Source organism: Ramularia collo-cygni (genome assembly GCF_900074925.1).
Source record: "Ramularia collo-cygni strain URUG2 genome assembly, contig: RCC_scaffold04, whole genome shotgun sequence".
Taxonomy (NCBI): domain Eukaryota; kingdom Fungi; phylum Ascomycota; class Dothideomycetes; order Mycosphaerellales; family Mycosphaerellaceae; genus Ramularia; species Ramularia collo-cygni.
In genome coordinates, this window is record NW_019716258.1 from 947,901 (window position 1) to 969,053 (window position 21,153).

At 50.7% G+C, this 21,153-nt stretch overlaps 5 protein-coding genes; 3 read left to right on the top strand and 2 right to left on the bottom strand.

Annotated features, from left to right (window-relative positions):
- Positions 1-177: 177 nt before the first annotated feature.
- Positions 178-3,351, bottom strand: RCC_03473 (probable nucleolar ATPase Kre33; the record flags this gene model as incomplete). The annotated part of the gene is made up of 1 exon (XM_023768759.1): positions 178-3,351. The coding sequence occupies one exon, from the start codon at positions 3,349-3,351 to the stop codon at positions 178-180; it is 3,174 nt and encodes a 1,057-aa protein (XP_023624527.1).
- Positions 3,352-6,049: 2,698 nt separating this feature from the next.
- Positions 6,050-7,737, top strand: RCC_03474 (related to oxidase; the record flags this gene model as incomplete). XM_023768760.1 has 6 exons in its annotated part: positions 6,050-6,213; positions 6,274-6,440; positions 6,503-6,708; positions 6,762-7,148; positions 7,257-7,291; positions 7,416-7,737. 6 exons carry the CDS (start codon positions 6,050-6,052, stop codon positions 7,735-7,737), a joined length of 1,281 nt encoding a protein of 426 aa, XP_023624528.1.
- Positions 7,738-8,288: 551 nt separating this feature from the next.
- Positions 8,289-10,046, top strand: RCC_03475 (related to acetylhydrolase; the record flags this gene model as incomplete). XM_023768761.1 has 4 exons in its annotated part: positions 8,289-8,473; positions 8,590-9,005; positions 9,056-9,112; positions 9,178-10,046. 4 exons carry the CDS (start codon positions 8,289-8,291, stop codon positions 10,044-10,046), a joined length of 1,527 nt encoding a protein of 508 aa, XP_023624529.1.
- A 1,357-nt stretch (positions 10,047-11,403) lies between these two features.
- Positions 11,404-12,022, top strand: RCC_03476 (uncharacterized protein; the record flags this gene model as incomplete). XM_023768762.1 has 2 exons in its annotated part: positions 11,404-11,419; positions 11,535-12,022. The coding sequence occupies 2 exons, from the start codon at positions 11,404-11,406 to the stop codon at positions 12,020-12,022; spliced, it is 504 nt and encodes a 167-aa protein (XP_023624530.1).
- A 227-nt stretch (positions 12,023-12,249) lies between these two features.
- On the bottom strand, positions 12,250-15,898 carry RCC_03477 (related to K+ transporter; the record flags this gene model as incomplete). XM_023768763.1 has 14 exons in its annotated part: positions 12,250-12,712; positions 12,803-12,918; positions 13,040-13,446; positions 13,598-13,646; positions 13,715-13,802; positions 13,896-13,940; positions 13,991-14,002; positions 14,050-14,174; positions 14,235-14,669; positions 14,769-14,816; positions 14,933-15,058; positions 15,197-15,419; positions 15,545-15,747; positions 15,818-15,898. 14 exons carry the CDS (start codon positions 15,896-15,898, stop codon positions 12,250-12,252), a joined length of 2,421 nt encoding a protein of 806 aa, XP_023624531.1.
- Between the last annotated feature and the right edge of the window lie 5,255 nt (positions 15,899-21,153).

The following is a 21,153-nucleotide window of genomic DNA, read 5'->3' on the forward strand; positions in this document are numbered from 1 at the left end:
ATATCAACGCATTATAGGGATCTCTCCCAGCTGAAGCGATAATCTAGAGGGATCGCAAGTAGGAACGGTTTGATCTCGAGTGTCAGGCACAATGGATGGAGAAATGTACATATTCACCTTGAATTACTAATTTCACCAGCAAGGCTTTTCAAAACGCTCAAGTTACTGCCTGCATCATCATCTCTTCCCCTTCTTGTCCCCCCCTTTCTTCGACTTCTTCCCACTATCCCCATTGAGCTCTCTCTGCGCTTCCTCAAGCGCCTCGCCAGCTTTCCTCTTCTTCTCCGCACCCTTGCCAGTCTTGACGGCAACAGTACCTCCACTCTTGAGTCCTCTCCCAACAGCCTTCTCCGCCTCCTCCCAGCCCATCTCCGCGCCGTTGCCAATTTGATACCTTTCCAACGGCAAGCTATCGATGAGCGCCCTCTTCGCTTCCCGCTCCTCTCGCTCCTCGGCTTCTTCCACACCAGCTTGTACCAATTCATTCTCCAGCGCTTGGGAGATTGCCTTGCCATCAATCGGCTTGGACGCATCCACTTCCTCCGCGGCGGGTATTGTGCTCGCAACACCTTCCTCTGCAATGTGGGAAAGATAGCTTGCGACTTTCCGCACGACCTTGACAAACATGGCCAACACCTGACCATCCCCCAGTCCGACATCTGACGCGACGTCCTCTAGTAGTCTTCTTTGACACCCGATAGCGATCAACACGGCTTTCTGCACAGCTTGAAGCTTCACACCTTCCAACTTCCCGCGGAAGTAGAGTTCTGCTATTCTCGGCATCAAATCGACAATGACGTGGTAGTCCAGCATGTTGTTCGCATATCCTTCTAGACGTTTCAGATCAAAAGGACTGAAATGTTGGTCCAGCACTTCCTTTGTCATTGGTTTCTCGCTTTCGGAAATGCCACTGAAACCCTTCCGTGCACTCTCATCGATTTGCAGAGCTTGCACGCATCCAAAAGATCGGAATTGATATCCAAGAAGGGCGAGATATCGGCGGTGGAAGTCCTGTGCATAAGCTCCTAGCCAGCTCGCATCTGAGGAGTCGTTGCGTAATGTTCGCAGCATAACGCAGGTGTGTTCTCCTGTCAACTCGTTTGCCGTTTGACGGAGATATACGGGCACATAACCAGCGCGTTGCCAGAACTTGTGAAGAGGTTGTGTCAGACCGTAGCTGACACCTAGGTAATCCAAAGGCGCAGGACGGGATTCTGCGAGGCGTGTGAAGAGCGCGGGCATGGCTGAGATATCTCGTACGCGGATGTCATCTGTCTTGAGCGTGGCTTTCTCAAGTTCAGCATCTGTTACTCGCACCATGGTCTGCGGTTCTTGCTGCTGAGCGGCGTCCTCATCGAGAGAGATGAATTTGCCCTCGTAGAACTCTGTGAGGAGCGACATTGCGCGGGAGCCATAGCCCATACCCGCGTAGTCGGGGTTTGTGGCTATTCGTACAACGCGTGCACCGCTGAGGCCTGCAAAGTCTGAATCCTGAAACTGCTGGGATACCAGCCAAGGGATCAGATCACCTCCTGCGCGCTGGCCACGGGAGAGTGAATTGAGGACGCTTTCTCGTGAAATCTGACCTTCCAGAGCAATCTGCAGCACAACAAGAATCTCGGGTAGTTCTCTTGCACCTTCATTCGCAGGAGCAGTCAGGACGAAGAGCTGGTGAGCGGGCGCATCGGACATGAGTTGGAGGTCGTTTGGCGTGTTCTTATAATGCGAGGCAACGTAGAGCGCCATCATCTTTTGTAGGRACTTTTCGCTGATTGGGTGGAAGGAGAAAAGGGTATCACGGTTGACTTGAAGGAGCTCACATTGTGAGGGTGGAGGAGCACCGAGAAGCTTCGTCTTTTGTGGGAGAGTAGCATCAAGACAGAGGAGGCCATTGAGCCACTTCTCAACGCCGTCACCTTGAGCGTATCGAATTGGTTCTGATAGGGTGATTTCGCGGAGGGATCTATGTGTGTCGGGTGTGTGGTCTTCCTTGGACTTTTCCCTCCCGACAACTTTGTCCTCCCCTTTGGGTTTGATGCCGGTGCGTGACTGCTCTCGTAGTTGTTGGATCAGCTTGAGGGARAGTGAACGACCAGTGCCTTCGTAGCCGTTGATGGTGGAGGCCATGAAGACAAGGTAGGGTCCCATCAGCTTTCGCACGAGAGGGAGTGGGATGGCGGCGGCTTCGTCGATGACGAGGAGTTCAGCCTGGCCCAGAGCGTATGCATCTTGTGGTTGGATGTACTGAATGGTCTGTCGATGTTGACGATGCACATTCACGCGCACAATGGCTTTGTTGAAGTCGGGGTTGGCGGATTGAGTGATAGTGTAGWYSWSGKKRKYSRSSKWRYCWWKRRMRWMRAATCCCTTGAAGACAAAGTCGAAGAGGGTCTTCAAGTTTTCAGGCGATGGTGAGGTGATGAAGATGTTGCTGTAGCCGTGTGCAATGGCCGCGGCAATGGCCACTCCCAGCGCTGCCGACTTGCCACGACCTCTGCCGGCGGTGAGAGTGACGGTGCTTGCCAGCGTCTTTTCCGCAATCGCCTCGACGAATGTGAGCAGAGCCTTTGCCTGGTCCACGGTTTTGGCCAGTTGTACCAAATCTCCCACAGGCTTTGTATCCGCCAGATTCTCCTTGATGCCATCCAACTCGGCCCTTGCTTTCGCCTTCTCGCCGTCCTCTTCCTGTATCTGCCGCTCCACCACGCTCCTGCCTCCAGAGATGGGCAGCACATTCATCTCGTCGTCCAAAACCAAACATGACTCGCATTTACCAAGCGACAGGATAAATCGCTCGTTGAATCGAGCCGTCACATCATCGTGGGCTTCTGTGCGGTATCGCGAGTGAATGTCCATGCTGAGGGTGTACAGTTGCTTCAAGCTGGTCATTCCCTTCAACAACAAGATCACCAACCCGCCGCCCTCGACCGTCTCCATGGTTCGTGCCAGTAGATTGGGTGTGATGGCTTCAAAGTCCTGCAAGATGCACATGCCGTATGTGTTGCCCAAAATCTTCTCCGTCTCCTTGTAGTAGACATATCGAATGTTCTGTGTGCTCACAAACAGCTCAAAGGGGTCTTCATTGTCCGCCTCACGCACGCCACGCTTGATCTCCTTCTTGATCTTCTTCTCCCGCTTTTGCCGATGTGATGAAAAGCCGAGAAGTTGCTTCTTGTATGCCCAAAGGACCGATTTGTTGAGCTTAATGTCCAGATTGAGCAGGATATGGTAGAGATTGACAATGACATCCTTTTGTCGGTCTCCCACGATGACGAAGAAGGAGCGCTTCTTGTCCGCCATGCCATTGCGGATCAGCGCTGGTATGCGCGCATCAATCGCCTTCTTCGGCATGATGAGCGCGTGTGAGGGTGAGGGTGAGGAATATGAAGGTGGTCGCGATGGGTTGTATCAGGCCATGTAGTCAATTGATCCTTCGAAGCGGCAGGTTTCGAGGCGGGATGGTCGAAGCGGTTGAGAGGTGCTCGTTTGCATTGCGCAGGACTTTCACGAGACAAATTATTTCCAGCTCCAGATCTTGGATCGGCGCTTGCGGGACGATCTGCCGAGAAAAGTGGGGCGGAAATCGACCCCGGTTTTCACCACCTCCTCCCCTCCATCAATATGACGGCTCAGCGATGTCCACACCAAATCAAATCACCAACACTCTCCTCCTCGAAAGGCATACAAATGTAGGTCGGATCAACTCCGACTGTCACAACGGATTGAGGTTGGAAAGACTGGCCTGAAGATGCTTCGCTCCTCAAACCTAGGTCCCATGTTTGACTCGAGGTGACAGTATGTGGTATATCGAAGGCGAATGTGTCTCTCCGCTGTTCGACTACAGAAATCRCTGTGTGTCACGACATGCTTGACCAAGGAGGCAGCAACACCATACCATAGTGGGGACCATGGACCAACCCGTTCCTTTTCTGCACGAGCAGAGATCCCCAGGCATCCACCAAGCCACCGGATCGTGTGCAATAGTGGACACATCTGCGCACTTCATCTCAGCGATCGGCGAGGCGTGACAACGAATTCCTCCGACATACGACCTGTCCCAGGGCGCCACTTTATGCTCCGTGCGATGTTGATTACGTGCGTTCTTCGTCGAGTGTTGAACAGACTACCGCATGCTTGGACGGTCGAACTGAAATCCTGAGCCTCAGTGCAAAAAGCAGTAACCGCTTCGGGCTATCGTCGAATTGCTATTACAATCTGGTATCGTTGTACATGCGCCCAGACCTCGGATCGCCACAAGATACTCGATTGAGTCTGAGCCGCCCATGTCACTGGCACAGTGATCAAGGACCGGCACAATCGGCAAAGTTGTGCAAAATCTGGCATGAAGTATGGGAGCCACGCTTATGTGTGCCGGATCCAAGTCTAGCGTAATAGCGTCAAGGATGGCGAGCTCCCTGCGAGCCATGCTTCCAAGTATTGACAGCAAAGAAGCACTGACAGCAAAGGAGTACTGACAGCAAAGGAGTACTGACAGCAAAGATAGTAAGCTGGTAGAATCACTCATCATCGTTCCATAATGCATGTTATCGCCTCCAACAGAGATGTTGAGCGATTCACTGGGAGTGGAACTTCGCATCCCCATTCTTCGCGAACATCGACACTTGTCCACAACGAGACTCGGCCCTGAATGAGGGCATAGGAAGGGATATAACATCTTTCTGCTTCGCGATCCTCCAGCCGGAAGTCGAGTCGCGTGTACATGAATCATAGCTCGCTTGGTCTAGGCAAGTCATCACAAACAACGGTTATCTCAGGCACCGAGGCGTGAAGCCATAGCCTCTACACGAGACCGTCTCCTTCACAATACTCGGAACCCAAGATCTGGATTGGTCTGCTGCGGAGGTTATTGTTCAGTCGTGTAAGACTGGGTTGCGCTCAGCTGCGGAGAACGATCAAGTACCCTCTCTCAACATATCCCCGGGCTGAGCTTCAGCTTCAGCAGGACTTGATCCAGACCGAAGTTTAATAAAGAGCTGATGAACGCAAAGCTGCCAAAATGCTGCTGGAGCCACGACGCTACTGCCTTGGGACTCCTCCATTGTCGGAGCTGCAACTTCGACGTGAGGTCTAGGCAAACGGAGACTGCCGGCAGGACATGATTCAAGAACACTATGCAGTTCGACACGTGAACTCCATATACTTGAACGATTCGCATGACGATGGATCATCCGTCAAGTCTTCACAAGGCAGAGCGATGAATCCCAAGAATCTGATTAACCTTGTCGTCACGTTGCAGCAAAGGGAAACCCCCGGCAAACATCCCTTTTCTCTCGTGTCTGCAGATCAGGGCTTCGGGAATGTGGAGAAGCGGGGTCTTCACCCACCCACTTCCCAAAGAGGCAACTGATCTTCCGGCAAAACGCGGTTTGGCCTGAATCCGGTGGTCCTTTGAACCGCCCAGCGTCATCTTTCAAGCTGGTTGTTGGAAATCGCTTCGCAACCATTGGTCTGGAGTGGTATACACAGCTGTATAGGCACCGAATCGAAAGCCGCCACCTACTGCAGGGCTTTCTTGAGTACCCCAACTGTTCTCACGCGCTGCGGATACCAATACCAGTACATCGATCGATCAGGCCTACGAATTTCGATGGCAACGGTCTGTAAGGCTTAGTGCCCATTAGGCGAGAATCTGGCCTTCCCGCAGCTGCTTCTATGTAGTGAGTGACCAGGCAGGCTTCGCACTCTCCTCTTCGAGCTTGAGGAGCTGCAAAATGGCCTGGCGATGGCGTCGGTCAAACTTCTGTTTGAGCAGCGCCGACGAGAAGGCTGAATTTGTCTCAGGAGCTGCCTGCCAATCGAAAAGAGGTTAATGTCAAGCCCCAAGCCACGAGATGCGCTACCGCACGTCCTCCACTCTAACCATTCCTAATGCGTTCGGTAAAACAGCAGGCGTGGCTATAACCAAGAGATTCAGAACGCCACCAGTTGATCATTGAGGTCAGCGAGGGAACAGTATATGAGGAAAGATAAAGACTGCTTCGTGACTGTCTCAAATCCCTACCCTCTTCACGGTATCAACACTACAACAATGAAGAACACTATCCAGTATCTCGCCGCGGCTCTGCCGTTGGCTTCAGCGTACCCTCAAGTTATGGAGGCCGTCTCAGGACAGATGGCCAAGCGTGTCACCTACCCTGTTGTCGGTGCTCCCGCATTCACAACCGACCGCGACAACTGCGGTTCCCACGGAAAGTGAGTTGGAATGCAGCTTGATATTTCGATGAATCAGCGCTCATGTTTGTTCTCATGCAGGTGTACCGTGTTCAACGCCGAGGATCAGTACGTAGATGTCACTTCAGGCAGCGGGCATGAGTTCCAGTCACCAAAGGCAAGCGATGCCCGTGGTCAGTGTCCTGGATTGAACGCCGCGTCAAACCACGCCTTCTTGCCTCGTAACGGTATCGCTACGATTCAGCAGAGTGAGTTTCGAGATGGATCTGAAGCTTGATATGGGATGTACGGGTTCTAACCATCGATGCAGCAATCGACGGTCTTGGTGCCGCCTACAGCATGTCTCCCGAGCTGTCATTGATATTGGCAGCTATTGCCATTGCCATCTCCGGCGACCCAGTTGCTGGAACGTGGAGCATTGGTGGAGGATATGACGGCGCTCTTAGCCTGTTGGGACGACCAACTGGTATTGTTGGCACACACAACAGATATGAGGGTGATGCCTCGATCGTGAGGGTAAGAGAAAACCCACCCACCGTTCCCCTCCCCATGACTAACGCTTCAAACAGGGAGATGCCTACCTTCACAATGGCAACGTCGGCGCCTTCGAGATGCACAAGTGGGAGCACCTCTACAGCCTACTCGGCGAGGACGGTCTCACCCACGACAAGGCTGCTGCTCAGGCCAAGTACACCGCCGACTACTCCATCCAGAACAACCCCTACTACTTCYCAGCTCCCTTCAGTGGACTGGTCGCTCCAGACGCCCACAACTTCGTGGTTCACTTCATGTCCAACCGCTCCGAGGCCAACAAGGGTGGTGACCTTCACGGTGATGTTCTCAAGACTTTCTTCGCTGTTACTGGCGAGCCTGGCAACTTCGTCCACCACCGGGGCCAAGAGGCTATTCCCGAGAACTGGTACAAGCGCCCTACGTCGCAGCCAATGAACACAGTTGTAAGTTTTCCGATCGGGAGGGCCAAAAGGGGGCTCGACTTTGCGCCTCTATATGGCCCTCCCACCGGCCCTACATTACTTGGTGCACCGCTAACACCTTGATTCCAGGACACAAACGTGGACACCGTCATCAACGACAGAATGTATGTACAACCCGCGGGGAGTAGAGGTTTCAGGCGGGATGTTCAAAACAGACTCCCTCGCTTCGCCGACTTCCACCTTTGGATCCGGCAGTATCGAGCATCACTAACCTTCTTCACCTCACAGGTACCCTGGTATCATCCGATTTGGTGGCAACGCCGGCCAAGTCAACTCTTTCGTCGGTGCCGACCTCGGAGATCTCACAGGCGGAGTCTTCAACGGTCCTTCACTCGCCGAGGGCAACAACCTCTCCTGCTTCATGCTCCAGGCTACTCAGGCCGGTCTCTCCGACGCTGCCTTCCYATTGATCGAGCCTCTTGGCAAGACGCTCGACTTCCTGAGCAAGAATTTGGGTCCACAGCTTTCGGGATTGAACTGCCCACAGCTCAGCAAGTTCAACAACGAGGCCTTTAGGGAACTTCCTGGCCGGTCTTACAAGGGCCAGTAGATGGTATAAAAAAGGTCGAGTTGAACGAGGAGGACTATTGCAGCGATGTACAGTATCGCGCTATTGATGACGATTAAAGATTTTACGAAGCGTTCGTCTTATCTTTCTTRAGTACATATTGCAATTGAAATATCCATTTGCACATTACCAACTTGTCAACCTCATCTATGCCTGGGACAAGACAGAACTGTCATATTCCGCTGACGCCTGAGGCATTCAAATATGACGTCATCCTTCGATTCATCTCCTCTCGCCACGATGTCAAACATCCATGGTTCAATCGTTTCACCTCGTACCTTAACCAGCCCTGGTCCATCGCACTATGGATCAATAATCACCGGCGAATGATGCCATCGAGTATAGCTAATGACAGCTTCGAGTTGACCCGCTACGAAGACGAAAGATTGGAAGACGCGGATGACCCGGACGAGCCTCTTCCTTTACTGGAAACAACATACGAAGCAGACGGGATCAACGGTACATCATTGCCACGGTGGTTACAGCAGACTCCGCCCTGGACTAGGAGATTATTCAACAAAGCCAACGGCAACATGGACTCACTTCGACCTCGATGGCTAGAAGGCCAATCTTCATTCTGGGAGCGGAGCGTACAATTGCTTCGACCACGATTCACGATAGGCTACCTACTGTTCTCCCTCGTGGCGCTTTATGTCCTCTATTGTTACATTGTCGGGTCGCCTCTATTTGCTTCGAGACTTCCAGCTTACACCGGACCGTAAGTGAGGCCGAAAGACGAAGCGAGATTTCACAGCAACGAAGGGCTTTTAAATTCCTCCTCCTGCTTAGAAGTCCTCCTGTCGACGAAACGTACTGACTGTCCAACTCTCCCAGATATCGTGTTGGCGCCGTCGATATTGAAGTGCCTGTGCAAGAACCACGAAAGATCTCCGATGCTGTCTTTCTCAAAGACAGCAAACCGGCCTTCCAACTTGACACTGTCCTTTTCACCTTGTATTATCCCGCCGCGAAAGGAGTCAGGAGTGTACATCCGCATCACAAGTGGTTTCCGAAGCCCATCAGTCTTATTGCGAGAGGGTATGCCATCGCAGCTCATTTCGACAACTTCATCTCGAGGCCGCTGTTCACCTTCATGCTGTGGGGCCTCGCTAGTAGTATAACGATTCCCGCAGATGTGGATGTACCTCTGGTACAGTCCTCCGTCAATGAAGATGAGCTGTCACGCTTGCCGATGGTCGTACTAAGTCACGGCGACGTATCATCGAGAACCGACTATACTGCTCTCGTTGGTGAGTATTCTCCATTCGCAATTATCGCACCGACTGATTGCCTTTCTCAGGAGAACTTGCAAGTCGTGGAGTTGTCGTTGCGGCAATTGAGCATAGAGATGGAAGCTGTAAGTACTATATTTAACAGCCTTTGTGATCATTCTGTTCGCTGAAACTTGCTCCAAATGTGTAGGTCCAGGCTCTACCGTTCACCTTCCCAATAACCAGAAGAAAGACGTCCTTCTCTTTCGAGCTGACCAACTCAAGCCGAGCGGCCCCGGAGATGAGGTATCCAACGATGACTGGAGATTTCAAAAACTAGCATTCCGAGATGCTGAAATCGAAGAGACGGTATCGGTTCTGCGAGCTCTACATGCCGGCAAAGGCCGTGGAGTGTTTGACAAGAACTACCGTAAAGAAGGCCAAAACTTGCCAGCCTTCGAAAACCGACTAGACTTCTCCCATTTGATTATTGCTGGTCATTCTTTCGGAGCGACAGGAGCAATGCAGGCCTTGAAGAGCGCCAACAAAACGACCGGAAAACGCTGGGACAACCCAGCAGTCGGCGGCATCATTCTCGATCCCGGTAAATCATCTGGACGACTGAATCCCGACATCGACGTTCCTCTACTCATCGTCCACTCCCAATCATGGTCGAAAACCTACTCTTTATTCTTTGGAAGACCTCACTTCGACACCGTCAAGGACATTGCCCAAKCCGTGCTCGAGCGCACTGGCGCCACGTGGTTCATGACAAGTTTGAAAACATCCCATCCAAGCGTCACAGATGCTCCTTTGATTGAACCTTTACTCCWCTCCTGGACGACCGGGGCAACAATCAACGTCAAAGAGGGACTGAGGGAGTACGTGCGAGTCAGTATGGATTTCCTCACTTTCCTTCGGAACGGTAGCCGTCGAGGCGTACTGGATGTTGGTGTCACGCATGAACAGTATGGCAGTGATACTCGAACGGATCTTCAGAAGGAAAAGATGGATCCGAAAACCTCCAAGTATTGGGAAGTGCATGTTGCACCGCCGGCGTCCTTTTCGACTGAAGGGTAGAGCGATGGTTATTCCATCAGGCGGTCTCGCTACAGCGTGGGACAAGTAGCTCCATCTCAAGCACTCCCATCGTATATGACGGCGTATGAACAGCTCCACGGTGGCATATGGAAATCAGGAGATTCGTTCGCATCGACAAAGTCACTTTTTCCAGATGGACCGCCAGGACACAGACTTKACTGCGACTACAGCACCATCCATGTCGCAGGTAAGAACTACAGCCCCAGTCGTGCATACGGAAATCTGAGCGGGAAGTCCGATCCAATCCGCGTCAATTTTCGACAGAATGAGTGCGCATATTGGATGAAAACCTCCCTGTCTCTTTAGCGTGATTCCTGTATGCGGGCCACACTCTGTACAGCTTTGATGATGGGGTCGACTGTTCGTCCACTTCGCAGGGCCTACGAGCTCGAAGATCGGAAAAGCTGATGGTCATCTGTACAGGCATGGTTGTAGTAACCTTGTAGATTCAGGAACTCTATCGTGATCGTGATGTCCATCGCGATGCTTCGTCGCTCACTGTCAGATAGACAGACAGACAGCATATAGACGGATTCATTCGCTCTCTGTTCGTCGGAAAGTAGATCGCAAAAAAAAAAAAAAAAAAACCCCGCTCCTGCGTCTATCAAGTCCAAGCACGGCCTTACTCTCCTACAGACTCTCCATCCATCTCATCGGACCACAGACAAGAATGGTCACGGTAGGCCCTACATCACCAACATGGCCGCACCCGCACCCGCAAGCCTCCCCCAGGACGAAGCTGTCGGAGGTGTTGTGCCCGCGATAGCGCAATTGCCAGACGTATTGTCAGACAGGAGAACGAAAATGGCAACGCTGGCCGTCCATACCTGGTCTGCACGCGTTGCGATAACTTCATCACTTTCGACGACACACGTGGCATTCATGCTGATAATCCCGAATGCTACTGCGGAAGACCCAGTCGCCTACAGCTCGCCGGTAGGGTCAAAGGGCGTGGCCTACACTTTGTCTGTAGCTCAGGCTCATGCGAATTTTATGACCCCAAACCCAATGAATTTGGCGCGCAACTTGTTATGTCAGAAGAGGATATCGACTATTGGGTAAGAATGATGATGATTTAGATGGCGCCTTAGTTTTGCGAGGAAGAGTAACCCCCGAGCAGAGGGTATGTCCCGCTAGAAGCTACTACTACTATATGATGGGGTTTTTTGAACGCTGACGGGGCATAGTTTTATTCATAAATACACTATATCCAGTGTCGAGCTGGATATCAATCGGGCTACTCTAGGCGCCTCACCGCTTGCTATTACGCTGGCTCTTCAATTCTAAAATGCTTTCAAAAGCAAATCCAAGGTCAAAACTACAACGATCGTCCATTATGTACGGTAAAGTAGGTATGCGTTTGCACTTTCATAACGAAGCAAACTTTTAGATGCTACTATTTAAGCCCCTTTTCCCCCTCGAGCGTGGTTGATTCCGAAAGGTCTCATAGAGAGAGACATTCACCAGCGAGCAACATAAGCGACCTCACTCGCCTATCCCGTTACAAGCTCCCACAGAACAACGGCAGATTCACCACCGAAGACGCCCGAGCATCTCCCGACGCGAAGAACTACAACAACGACGACAATGATCCCGCCAAGACATTCGATGAGAAATTTCGAGAATTGGTTCTCGCCGCTTTGGGAACCCCACAGGATACACAAGATCAAGCGGACATTGTGAGAAATTTAGAGAAGACGAGTACCAAGGCTCTTTTTGATCCGGTTATTGAAGCCTATAAGATTATGCAGCCGGAGTTTTCGAAGAAGAAGTGGAAGCAGACGATTGCTAATGAGGTCGAGGCTCGAAAGGGGCAGAGACGTCAGATTCAAGCTGTGGAGGCGATTGAGAGGATTTTGAAGGATAGTATGGAGGGGGCCACTAAGATGATGGAGGGAGATGGCAAGAAGAAAGGGGTCGATTCGAAGCAGACGGAGATGGAATCAGCGTCGTGAACTGGCCATGTTGGAAGGCGAGGTGCTTCGATCATGTCTGTTTTTCCACAATGCTGTGGTTCCCCTGCGACGTCGATAATAGCCATTCATATGACTCTCTACACAGCATGAGCATTTCAGGCCTGACTCATCCAGCCCGCATGGCTTCCCAGCTCTGGTCCCAGGCTTCGAGATGATTGGAGTGTCACAATCGCTGACTGATTTACCTTTATGCCTTGCCTCTCAAGCTAAATATCCTTCACAAACCCAATCTCCACCAATCGATCCGTAGGAACCTTTAAATTCTGCACTTTCCCCCTAGAATTCTCCCTCAAAAACAAAAAAATCTTCAGAACCAACCACCTCCAAATCGAACGCCCTCCTCGTTGAATATACATCTCTTGTTTGCCCACAATATAAAGTACTCTATGTCTATACGCAGATTCCAGTAATGAGATGGGGGAATCATCCCTCCAGATCTCCTCCTCAGCGCCAGTAGCATTTCCAGCGACGGTGGGTTGTTGTTTCTCGGGGAAATCTCCTAGCTCGCCGTTTACGACTGTTGATGTGGAGGAGAGTTCGCCGGGACGGGGGTCGTCGGTGCATGCTGGTCGGATTTTGTCGGCTAGGTAGGTTCGTAGGTGGAAGTAGATTACTGAGGCCAGGTCTGGTGTTATTACTTCGTCCATGTATCCGTGTCGACAGACAATTCTGTTGATTTTATGAGTAAGCTGTGATGAGTGGAAGGCAGGATTTTTGTGAAGATGATAAAATGATCGTTCGTTATTTGGTGATGCTTACCTGTAGCAGTTTGTGAGAGATTTTATTTGAGAGACCACGARCCTCTCGGATGCTGGAATCGTGGGATACTCAAGGGGCCGCAGGTGGAAGAAGACGACGATTTCTGGAGCTGCTACCTGTAATTTGAAGATAAGTGTTAGTTCATCTTCAGTCTTCTCGCAGAGGGAATCTGTTCCAAGCATGGTATGCAACTCTTTCCGTTGCGCACGCAAGCTCCCGCCTGGAGATATCACTTACAAGCTTATTAATATATTGGCTGAAGACCTGAGGTGTGTTAATACCCCCCTTATCAAAGAAGACAGAGAGTCCACGACTCCGCGACAAGACTTCTCCTCCTCCTTGTTGGCCATTAATAGCAGCCAGGGGGTATTCCCCACCAGCATTAAGCTCCACAAATTGCGAAAGCGGAATACGATCCTCCTTTTCCGCGGCCCATTGCTGCTCTTTGCCGAATCTCCACAGGATGAAGACACATGCAAGAACCGCTGCCAGAGCAATTGTGAACCAGGCTCCGTGGGGAACTTTGGTGAGGGCGGCGGAAAGAAATGCGCCGTCCATGGCGGCGATGGTTAGAGCTGGGATGACGACGTAGATTGGTCGTATGCGCCAAATTATAAGCGCTACTAGGGTTATCATGCAAGTATCTGGGAGTAGGTGGATGGTGTTAGCGTTGCGGCAGAAGATTGTGAGAAGGGGGTGMAAGGGGTACAAAGCTTTCGCCAAGACATCTTTTCCACGAGATGAATGAATGGATTCTTGGCAACATGCATTCGGGACAGAGGCAGCAAATCTTACCAAAGAAGGTGACAAACATAACGCACACTCCGTAAGCATTTCCGAGACGCTAGACACGTTAGCTCACTGACAGACTTCTCCCCAAGAGCCCAAGAGGGTTTGTAATTGAAGACATACTGTAGTGTTCCGGTACACAGCCGTGACCGCCACTGCTCCAATCATGAGCAGATAGTTGGCAAGAGGTACGTAGAGTTGGTTGTGAAATCTATTTGCAGTCAGCATGATACTGTAAGAGGTAGAATGGTAGAATTTGGCCGTCGAGATTGGCCAAGCGCAATCTCCGCCCTATGAGCCTCACATTTTGCTCGTATGCTTGATCTCGATTTGAGGAAAGTAAGAAAGCCTGTCGTTGTGTCAGAAGACAGCATGGTCTGTATTAATCTTTGGCCGTACTTAATGATTTGACTATTAATGGGTTAGTAAAGCTTCGAGCCAAATTTTGGTGGGCTTACCTGAGAAGTTGGAATGTTGCAGTAGTGATCGCCTGGGATGCCRCAATAGCTGCTAGTACGGCGACCACCAAGGCAGGGATCTTACATCCAGGGGGAGCTGTGCTGAACACCGGATACGCGTAGGCCTTTCAGATTTGTTAGTTTCCAAATCGGTCCTGGAGTTTTCAAAAAGTGGCACAACAGACCTCAGGGTGCACAGAAAGGTATGCAGCTTGACCGATGTACGCCAGCAACAAACAAGGCAAACACCATCCCAGCCAACTGACTTGAATAGCTCGCTTGGAAAAGGCGCCCAAGTCCGCGAAGAGAGCCTCAACCCCTGTAAATGCAAGCAGAACYCCGCTCAGAGAGTGCCATCCAGGCTCCTTATGTCGTATGAGGTAGGAGAAAGCCTCGCCTGGATTGAAAGCCACAAAGACGCTGGCATCGTAGTGGACCAGGTTGTATATCCCGAATCCAGCCAGCATGCCAAGCCATAGAATGACCACGGGGGCGAATGTAGCTCCGATCTTGGCTGTACCGAACGGTTGGACTGCGAATAGAAGAACGATAATTCCACACGTAGTTCCCACCACGGTTCCGTTTGATATGTCCGGCACTACGACCTCGAGACCCTGTACCTACAAGCGCAGAGCAGACATGTCAGCAGTTGTTGAAAGTGTCTCCCTGGTGAACGTGTTCATCAAGTAGTGGGACCTATGTCTTGACACTCTACTTACAGCTCCCAGAATCGATTGAGCCGGAGTAAGTACTCCATCTGCTATGACCTGCAGTGAAGATCAAAAGGATCAGCGATGCCCAATACAGCTGGAGGCGGGAGAGAAATGCGAGGGAGGTAAAAGAATACTGAGTCTCGCCCTCATCAAGTATGGGCATTGCGTACCATTGAAACAGCGAGCACGCCAATCGCCTTCAACAATCCTTTGAAGAACCCGCTTCTTTCCATAAAGTTTCTGACTCTCAAATTCGACGGTCGCATGTCGTTGGTTTCATATCGCTGGATATCCACCTACAAGACACGTCAATATTTGTCTAGTTCGTCGGCCAACAACCAAAAGTATCCCAAACTCCCCACAGAGCACCATACGCACTCAAATACGGGTACTCCACGGATCTTGCGCTCTGGAAGCTGGAAAGGGAAACTTACAAGCTGCTCTTCGCGAGGGTCCCTATGAACAATTCGAGAATATCGGGAGAGTAGACTGTAGCAGGAAAATGTCCCGCCTTCTCCTTCGTTGTCGGCGCTGAGGATCACAAACACATACTTTACAGTGACCATCATGATCAAACTCCAAATGATCAAAGACAGTACACCAATGAGATCCTCTTTGGAAGGGGCTTCATCCCCGAAGACGCTGGAGAAGACATACCTACATCCGATAAGCAAAGACGTTGGCGATATCTGTGAGAAGAGCAAGGTAGGAAACGAAGGCCCGTGTAATACGAGACATTTCTGAATCATGCTACAGCTCTTGTGTTCAGGGGTCTGGCCTACAAGGGCGATGTGCCGATATCACCGTAGATGACACCAATACTCTGGTAGGCCAGAAACAGCAACTGCGAGCCTTTAAAGACCTGAGCATGTTTCACGTCCGTCGGACGCCGTAGACCGGATGCTACAGCGTCGTCCGCATCGGGGATCCTCGAGGCAAGGGTACGACTGAAAGGATCAGCTCTGGTTCGGGTACGGCTGAAGACCTTACCAAATCGCACWCATTATGTTAGCAAAGTTATTCCAAACAAAACATTGGATGATGGGCTTTCTCACAATGCCTTCCTCAATCCCACTGGTGAAGCCTGTACTGGTGAAGACGTCAGACGTCTGCTTAGGATCATTCGGGCCGGCCATGTCGAGTTGCGGAGTGCAAAGAAAGCCCAAGTACGGTGCGTAGTCGATGATGCGATGAGCATGGTAAAGAGAAGCAAGCATATAAACTCTGCGGGAAGAGAGAGGTAAGGTAGTTGCGTATGTCGGATAAGCAAAAAATCTTCACCACAAATACACCAACGTAATCCCTGTGAGTGTGTAAATTGTCCGAGAAAATTAGCAACGTCGTGGCCGTCGCTACCATGTGGCTGGCACGTGGCGGACGCCGTGTTAAAGTGTATAGGCGATAGTCGTGCCGTGTCTGTGGTTGATAAATCGCGCATAGCACAAGGATCCTCCCATGTTCAATTTTGCCTCTTTCGGTCTAGCACCCGTCATGTCCTCCCACGCTCGCAGCATGTGAAGGATTCGAGCCCTACGTAATTTGATGTGAATTCAGCTGGCCCCAGCAATTCTGTCTTCTCGAACGATGTTACTTCATGGCTTTGTGACTTACTGGTTACTCAAGTGAGGTACTCGCACTACGCTGGGCTCGACAATGGACGTGGCACCATCGGCCGCCGGGCCTGGACCGAAGCCGTATGTATTACCTCGAGCGGGCCGAATGGAAAGAGGCCCATGTCTGGCAAGAATGCCTTTCATTCTGGATGCAAGCTCTCCGAAGGGCCTTGGGAGGTGTATTGAGACCTCGTAATGACGTTTGCCACGGAGTGTACATACATGCATGCGGAGGTGGTTATTGACTTGCAAGGTGGTCTGAGGGTGAAGTCTGGGGTCATCGAATTGGGGCCTTGTCCCACCACTTTTGTTTTGGATTGGAGACCATGGACAAACAAACCAACTTCACCCCTATTGCTTTCTCCCGTTGCCAGCCGACATGAACTTGAGCGATACTCGCTGACAAAGGAGCATGACAGCATGCCGAAGCCTTGCATGGAGATGATTCCGGTTGAAGGCGACTGAATGGACATGGCAAGAACGAGAGACGATGAGGGACAGCAAGAAATGGCAGACATATGATGTTATGCCTGCGAGCAGGGCTCCAGTAACAGCTCGCCATCATACAAGGCTCAGGTCAAACGGACATGGCTGGTATCAGAGAGGAAACCATTGCTTGAATCTCAGATCAAGTCTAACGTGACATGCATTGATTGCAAAATCCTCCTAGGTATAGACCATTATCTGGCATAGGTCCGGACACTCGATGGCACGGATTCCGTACATACTAGTATGTGCGGCGTCTTCCAAGGAACAGGGAACAAGATGCACATTCTCCAATGGCCTCTACAGTCTGTGCTTGTAGCCTCAATTTTCCAAACTGCAAGCCGAGAATGGCATTCAAACTCCAATGAGAGATTCCCTCGCAATCGCAATGACGATAGATCCTGGATTAAAATAATGGAACTGACGAAAAGAACCATCTGTCGCCCTAGCCAGGTGGCAGTTCTAWTCCAATGACCCCATCGCGGACGAGGCATACACAGCCGCTCAAACGGGGCACAAACTACATCTAAAACCTCGCCTCTTGGCGGACATTCAGCAGTTGAGCCGGGCATCCCAAAGCCGCCGTCTATCTCGAAGCTGTCATGCTTCATCCGGATAGTGCTCGCCATGTCCCTGTGCGAGGGCTCCAAAATCGACCCAATGTTTGTACAAGGCTTCTAGTAGCCCATGCAACACCATCTCTAATCTTCGACACGACACACACGGCTCCCCAGAATGCCCGCCGATCCGTCAAAATCGTCATCGAAGACGTAGTGAGCGGGAAGTCCAGCCCAGACGAGGCAAGAGATACGGCTTGTCGGAAAACTCCAACGCGGAAAAGAAGCGCGTATCTTGAGGTTGAGCTGCAAAATCCAAGTGGCGACTTGCAGTCTCTCGTGATATGGAACACGTCCCCATCCATCATCAGGCCTGACGGCGATGGTAAAGTCTAGTATCCAAGTCCTGCAACTCTGATGGTCGCCCCTGGATTTCCTCTTCCACGCCCCCGACTAGAGGATGCAGTTCTCATCGACGCCGGAATATGATAGATTGGAAGTGGATTTGAATACGCAGATGATCGAGTGGTGTCCATTCATCGTTGGCATTTTGCTCGGAAGAACCTTTGTGAAAGCAAACAAGATTGGAGAATGGTGTCAGCGAGGGTGCGAATCGTAGATTTCGTCGGTCAGCTATGCTTCGCCGCTGGCGAGATCGGACCACATACCTTTTAAAAGCACTTCCGCTTTGATAATACCTCGGGTTCGTGCGCGGAGTTCTACGATGGTAAGTCAGGGGTTGGCACGAGCTAAAGCCCGATAATAGTGAGGTCCCTTTGTACAAGTACTTGACGTCGAGGCGTAGAAGACTGGAACTTCCTTCTGTGTGGTTGAGTTGTCGACTTTTCACAAGTAAGCTTTTCGAAAATAGCAGAAACGAGTGGGCAGAGGCAACGGAGCTAACCTCTTACAGAAGAGCTTAAATGAGGTGAACCACGAGAGACTGCATTTGCGGTATTCAGTCAAGTATCCCAAAACAGTCATGATCTAGGAGCCTAGGATCCTTCAATGACCGATGATCAGGGGACTAGAGGGATGGCTTACAGCAGGGAGACTCTCCTCATTAGCTCCAGGAAGAGCGTTGAAAGTGACGATTTAGTAGACGGACATCTTAGCAGTTGGAACCTATCTTTCGCTTTTATTGTGTTGGAAAACTGGATGAAGTAAGAAATATGAGGAAAAATCCGTATTGAGCTGCGTGATTGGGTCGTGAACTGATATATGAATTTCGTAGCCGAAGGAATTTTTGTGTTCCTAGCTACACGCACGCATTTAGTGATGTTCTTGAATCCAACCATATCCTGCTGCATAACTGGCGAGTTATATGATCCTCCGTCTATCTATACTCAATTCAACAAAATCCAAACCAACGGGCCATCTGCTGGTTTGAAACATGCCCTGATTGATACTGGTCTTAGAGGATCCTTCGACTATTCTCAATTACGCCAACAACAACAGGATGGAATTCGCAATACCTACACTCGCTAGTCACCATGAAATGTGTACCCTCCCACGATGTGCCGGTATGATAATGTTATGAGCAGTTGAGCCTCGACCTAAAATTCTATAGAAAATCTTGAATTACCCTAAACTTTTTCGCTCGGTCTATGGACAGGTAGCGAGACCTCGAAGAAGACGATCTCAAGATTGCCCTTTGTTCTGCTGCATGCCCGAAGCATTCCACGGCAAGACGAGCATTCGGCATGCCCAATCGGTTGCTAATACATAGCCTCCATTTGATTGAGATGACTTTTATGTTAAAATCGCAGAGTTCAATGACTTCCACAGGTGCCCTCTTTTTCGACGCAGGCTGCATTATTTCTATCAATTCCCCCCCCCCCCCCCCCTTGAGCTTCGTCGTATCTCCAGCAGTCACGTTCACTACAACACTCAGCTGCAGATCCTGCAACTGTGGCTTGCAGACCCATCGGCGCCTTCTTCCAATCGCTCATTACATCCCACAAGTTCGATATGCGGTCGGACTTCTCGCCTACAGCCCGCTTGAGCAAGTCTTCAGGAAGTCCATGCAGCTTCGCGACGATATTTCGAGCCCGAGCAGTCTAAGCTGAAGCCATACGAGCTCCATGTCAATTTTTGTCACTACCAATGTCTGAGGTCTACCGTAATGTTCGGTCTCATGGGTACAGAATTGCCGAGACCTATCTAGCTTCTGATAGATGTGAAGACGCCTCATCTTAATCAGCGGGAATCGACCAACCCACTCAGTTGAGCTGCGTAGAAAGGCGTTGAGTCATTGGCAGTCACTGCAAGAGCACAAAATTCTTGGACGAGACCAGAGGCCAGAACTTATCGATCGCTTCGAAATAGAACGAACGATAAGCTCCACCAGAGTTTCTGTGAAAAACTTGGACATTGTGGTCTTCGTCTGTTCCTCCAGCTCTTCACAATCATACTCAGACATGAGCTGGTTCACAGTAGGCAAGTAGATTCGTTCTGGCTGCTCGGACGAAGTCGTATTTGCAACGCCAGCTTTGATCTTCTGGGTAAGATCGTTGTCGATTTCAGATGTGAGCCACAGATCACTATGGCTGCCACGAAGCCTCCCTCTGGCTCCTTGGTCTTGTGTCTGGGCTTCCGATTGTTTTACGAGAGCTTGTAGCAGTGTGATAGCAGATGTCAGGCATGACCTACAGGATGTTATTAAAGCCTCCGAACAGAAGAACAGGCCACTTATAGTATCTCGATGCCGGAACCGATCTTCGGTTCTAGTATTTCCGTTATATGCTCCACGGGCCTTGTCATCAGGTTCCCTCTCATCGCCAGAGACATCGACCTGAATCACATTCTGTTCTTTTATCCGAACGTCTAACTCCAGCAGTGTACCCGAAATGTCGAAGGCTATCTGTCGTCGTCGAAATCGAAAATGGTCCTTGAAAGTCCGTCCGCTGCTGCGTTCTTCTTGCCAGGAATCCACTCCATCCCAGCATTCAACATGCGGAGCTTTTGCACCCAACGGAAGAAAATGTCCTCGTGGGTACCTTATCTGAATTCATGAACCCTACAAGTGGCTTCTAATCGGTGTAGATGGTTGAGACCTCGGTGACGTCCAKCATGTGCCGGGACTTCCAGGCGCACCGCACGATGACCAGCAGCTCCCGCTTGTATGTGTCGCATTGTCGCTCCGTGTTGGTGAAACGGAATGAGTGGTACCAGATTGGTCTCTCCTTGCGTGAAGTCCTTTTGGAGTGCAGTGCAACACCTACTGCAGCTTATCATCACACATCCTCGTACTAGGCCTACTAGTTACGACTTCTCATAGAGATAGATCTACGTTGGCGCTTGATGACTCGCCGCAATGATTTTTTTTGAGAATCTGTCTTATTCAACGGGAGTCCAATTGGACTAGACTCATCCATAGACAGTCGCGGGTCGGCACATGGACCTGATAAAGGCACGGAAGACGTCCATTCACCCTACTTATCTTGTGCTATGTTGTCGACTGCATGGCATATCTCGCTTTGTAAGGGTTGCTTCTTGATAATAACTCGCGATGGAGGTAGAGCTTCGCCTTCCYGTCGCTTTTCTTCGTCGAAGGGGATCTTTTCAGTGTTACTGTAGTCTCCGCAGTGCTCGTAGCAGGCTCGAAACATCTTAAGAGAAATCGGGTATCCTCAAATAGGTGATGGTCGAGTAACATACAGAGCAAGTTGTAAGTTGAGAACGAAGACGCGTGAACACGTTTTGTTGGCGGTCCTTCTGACTTTTATGCATCTG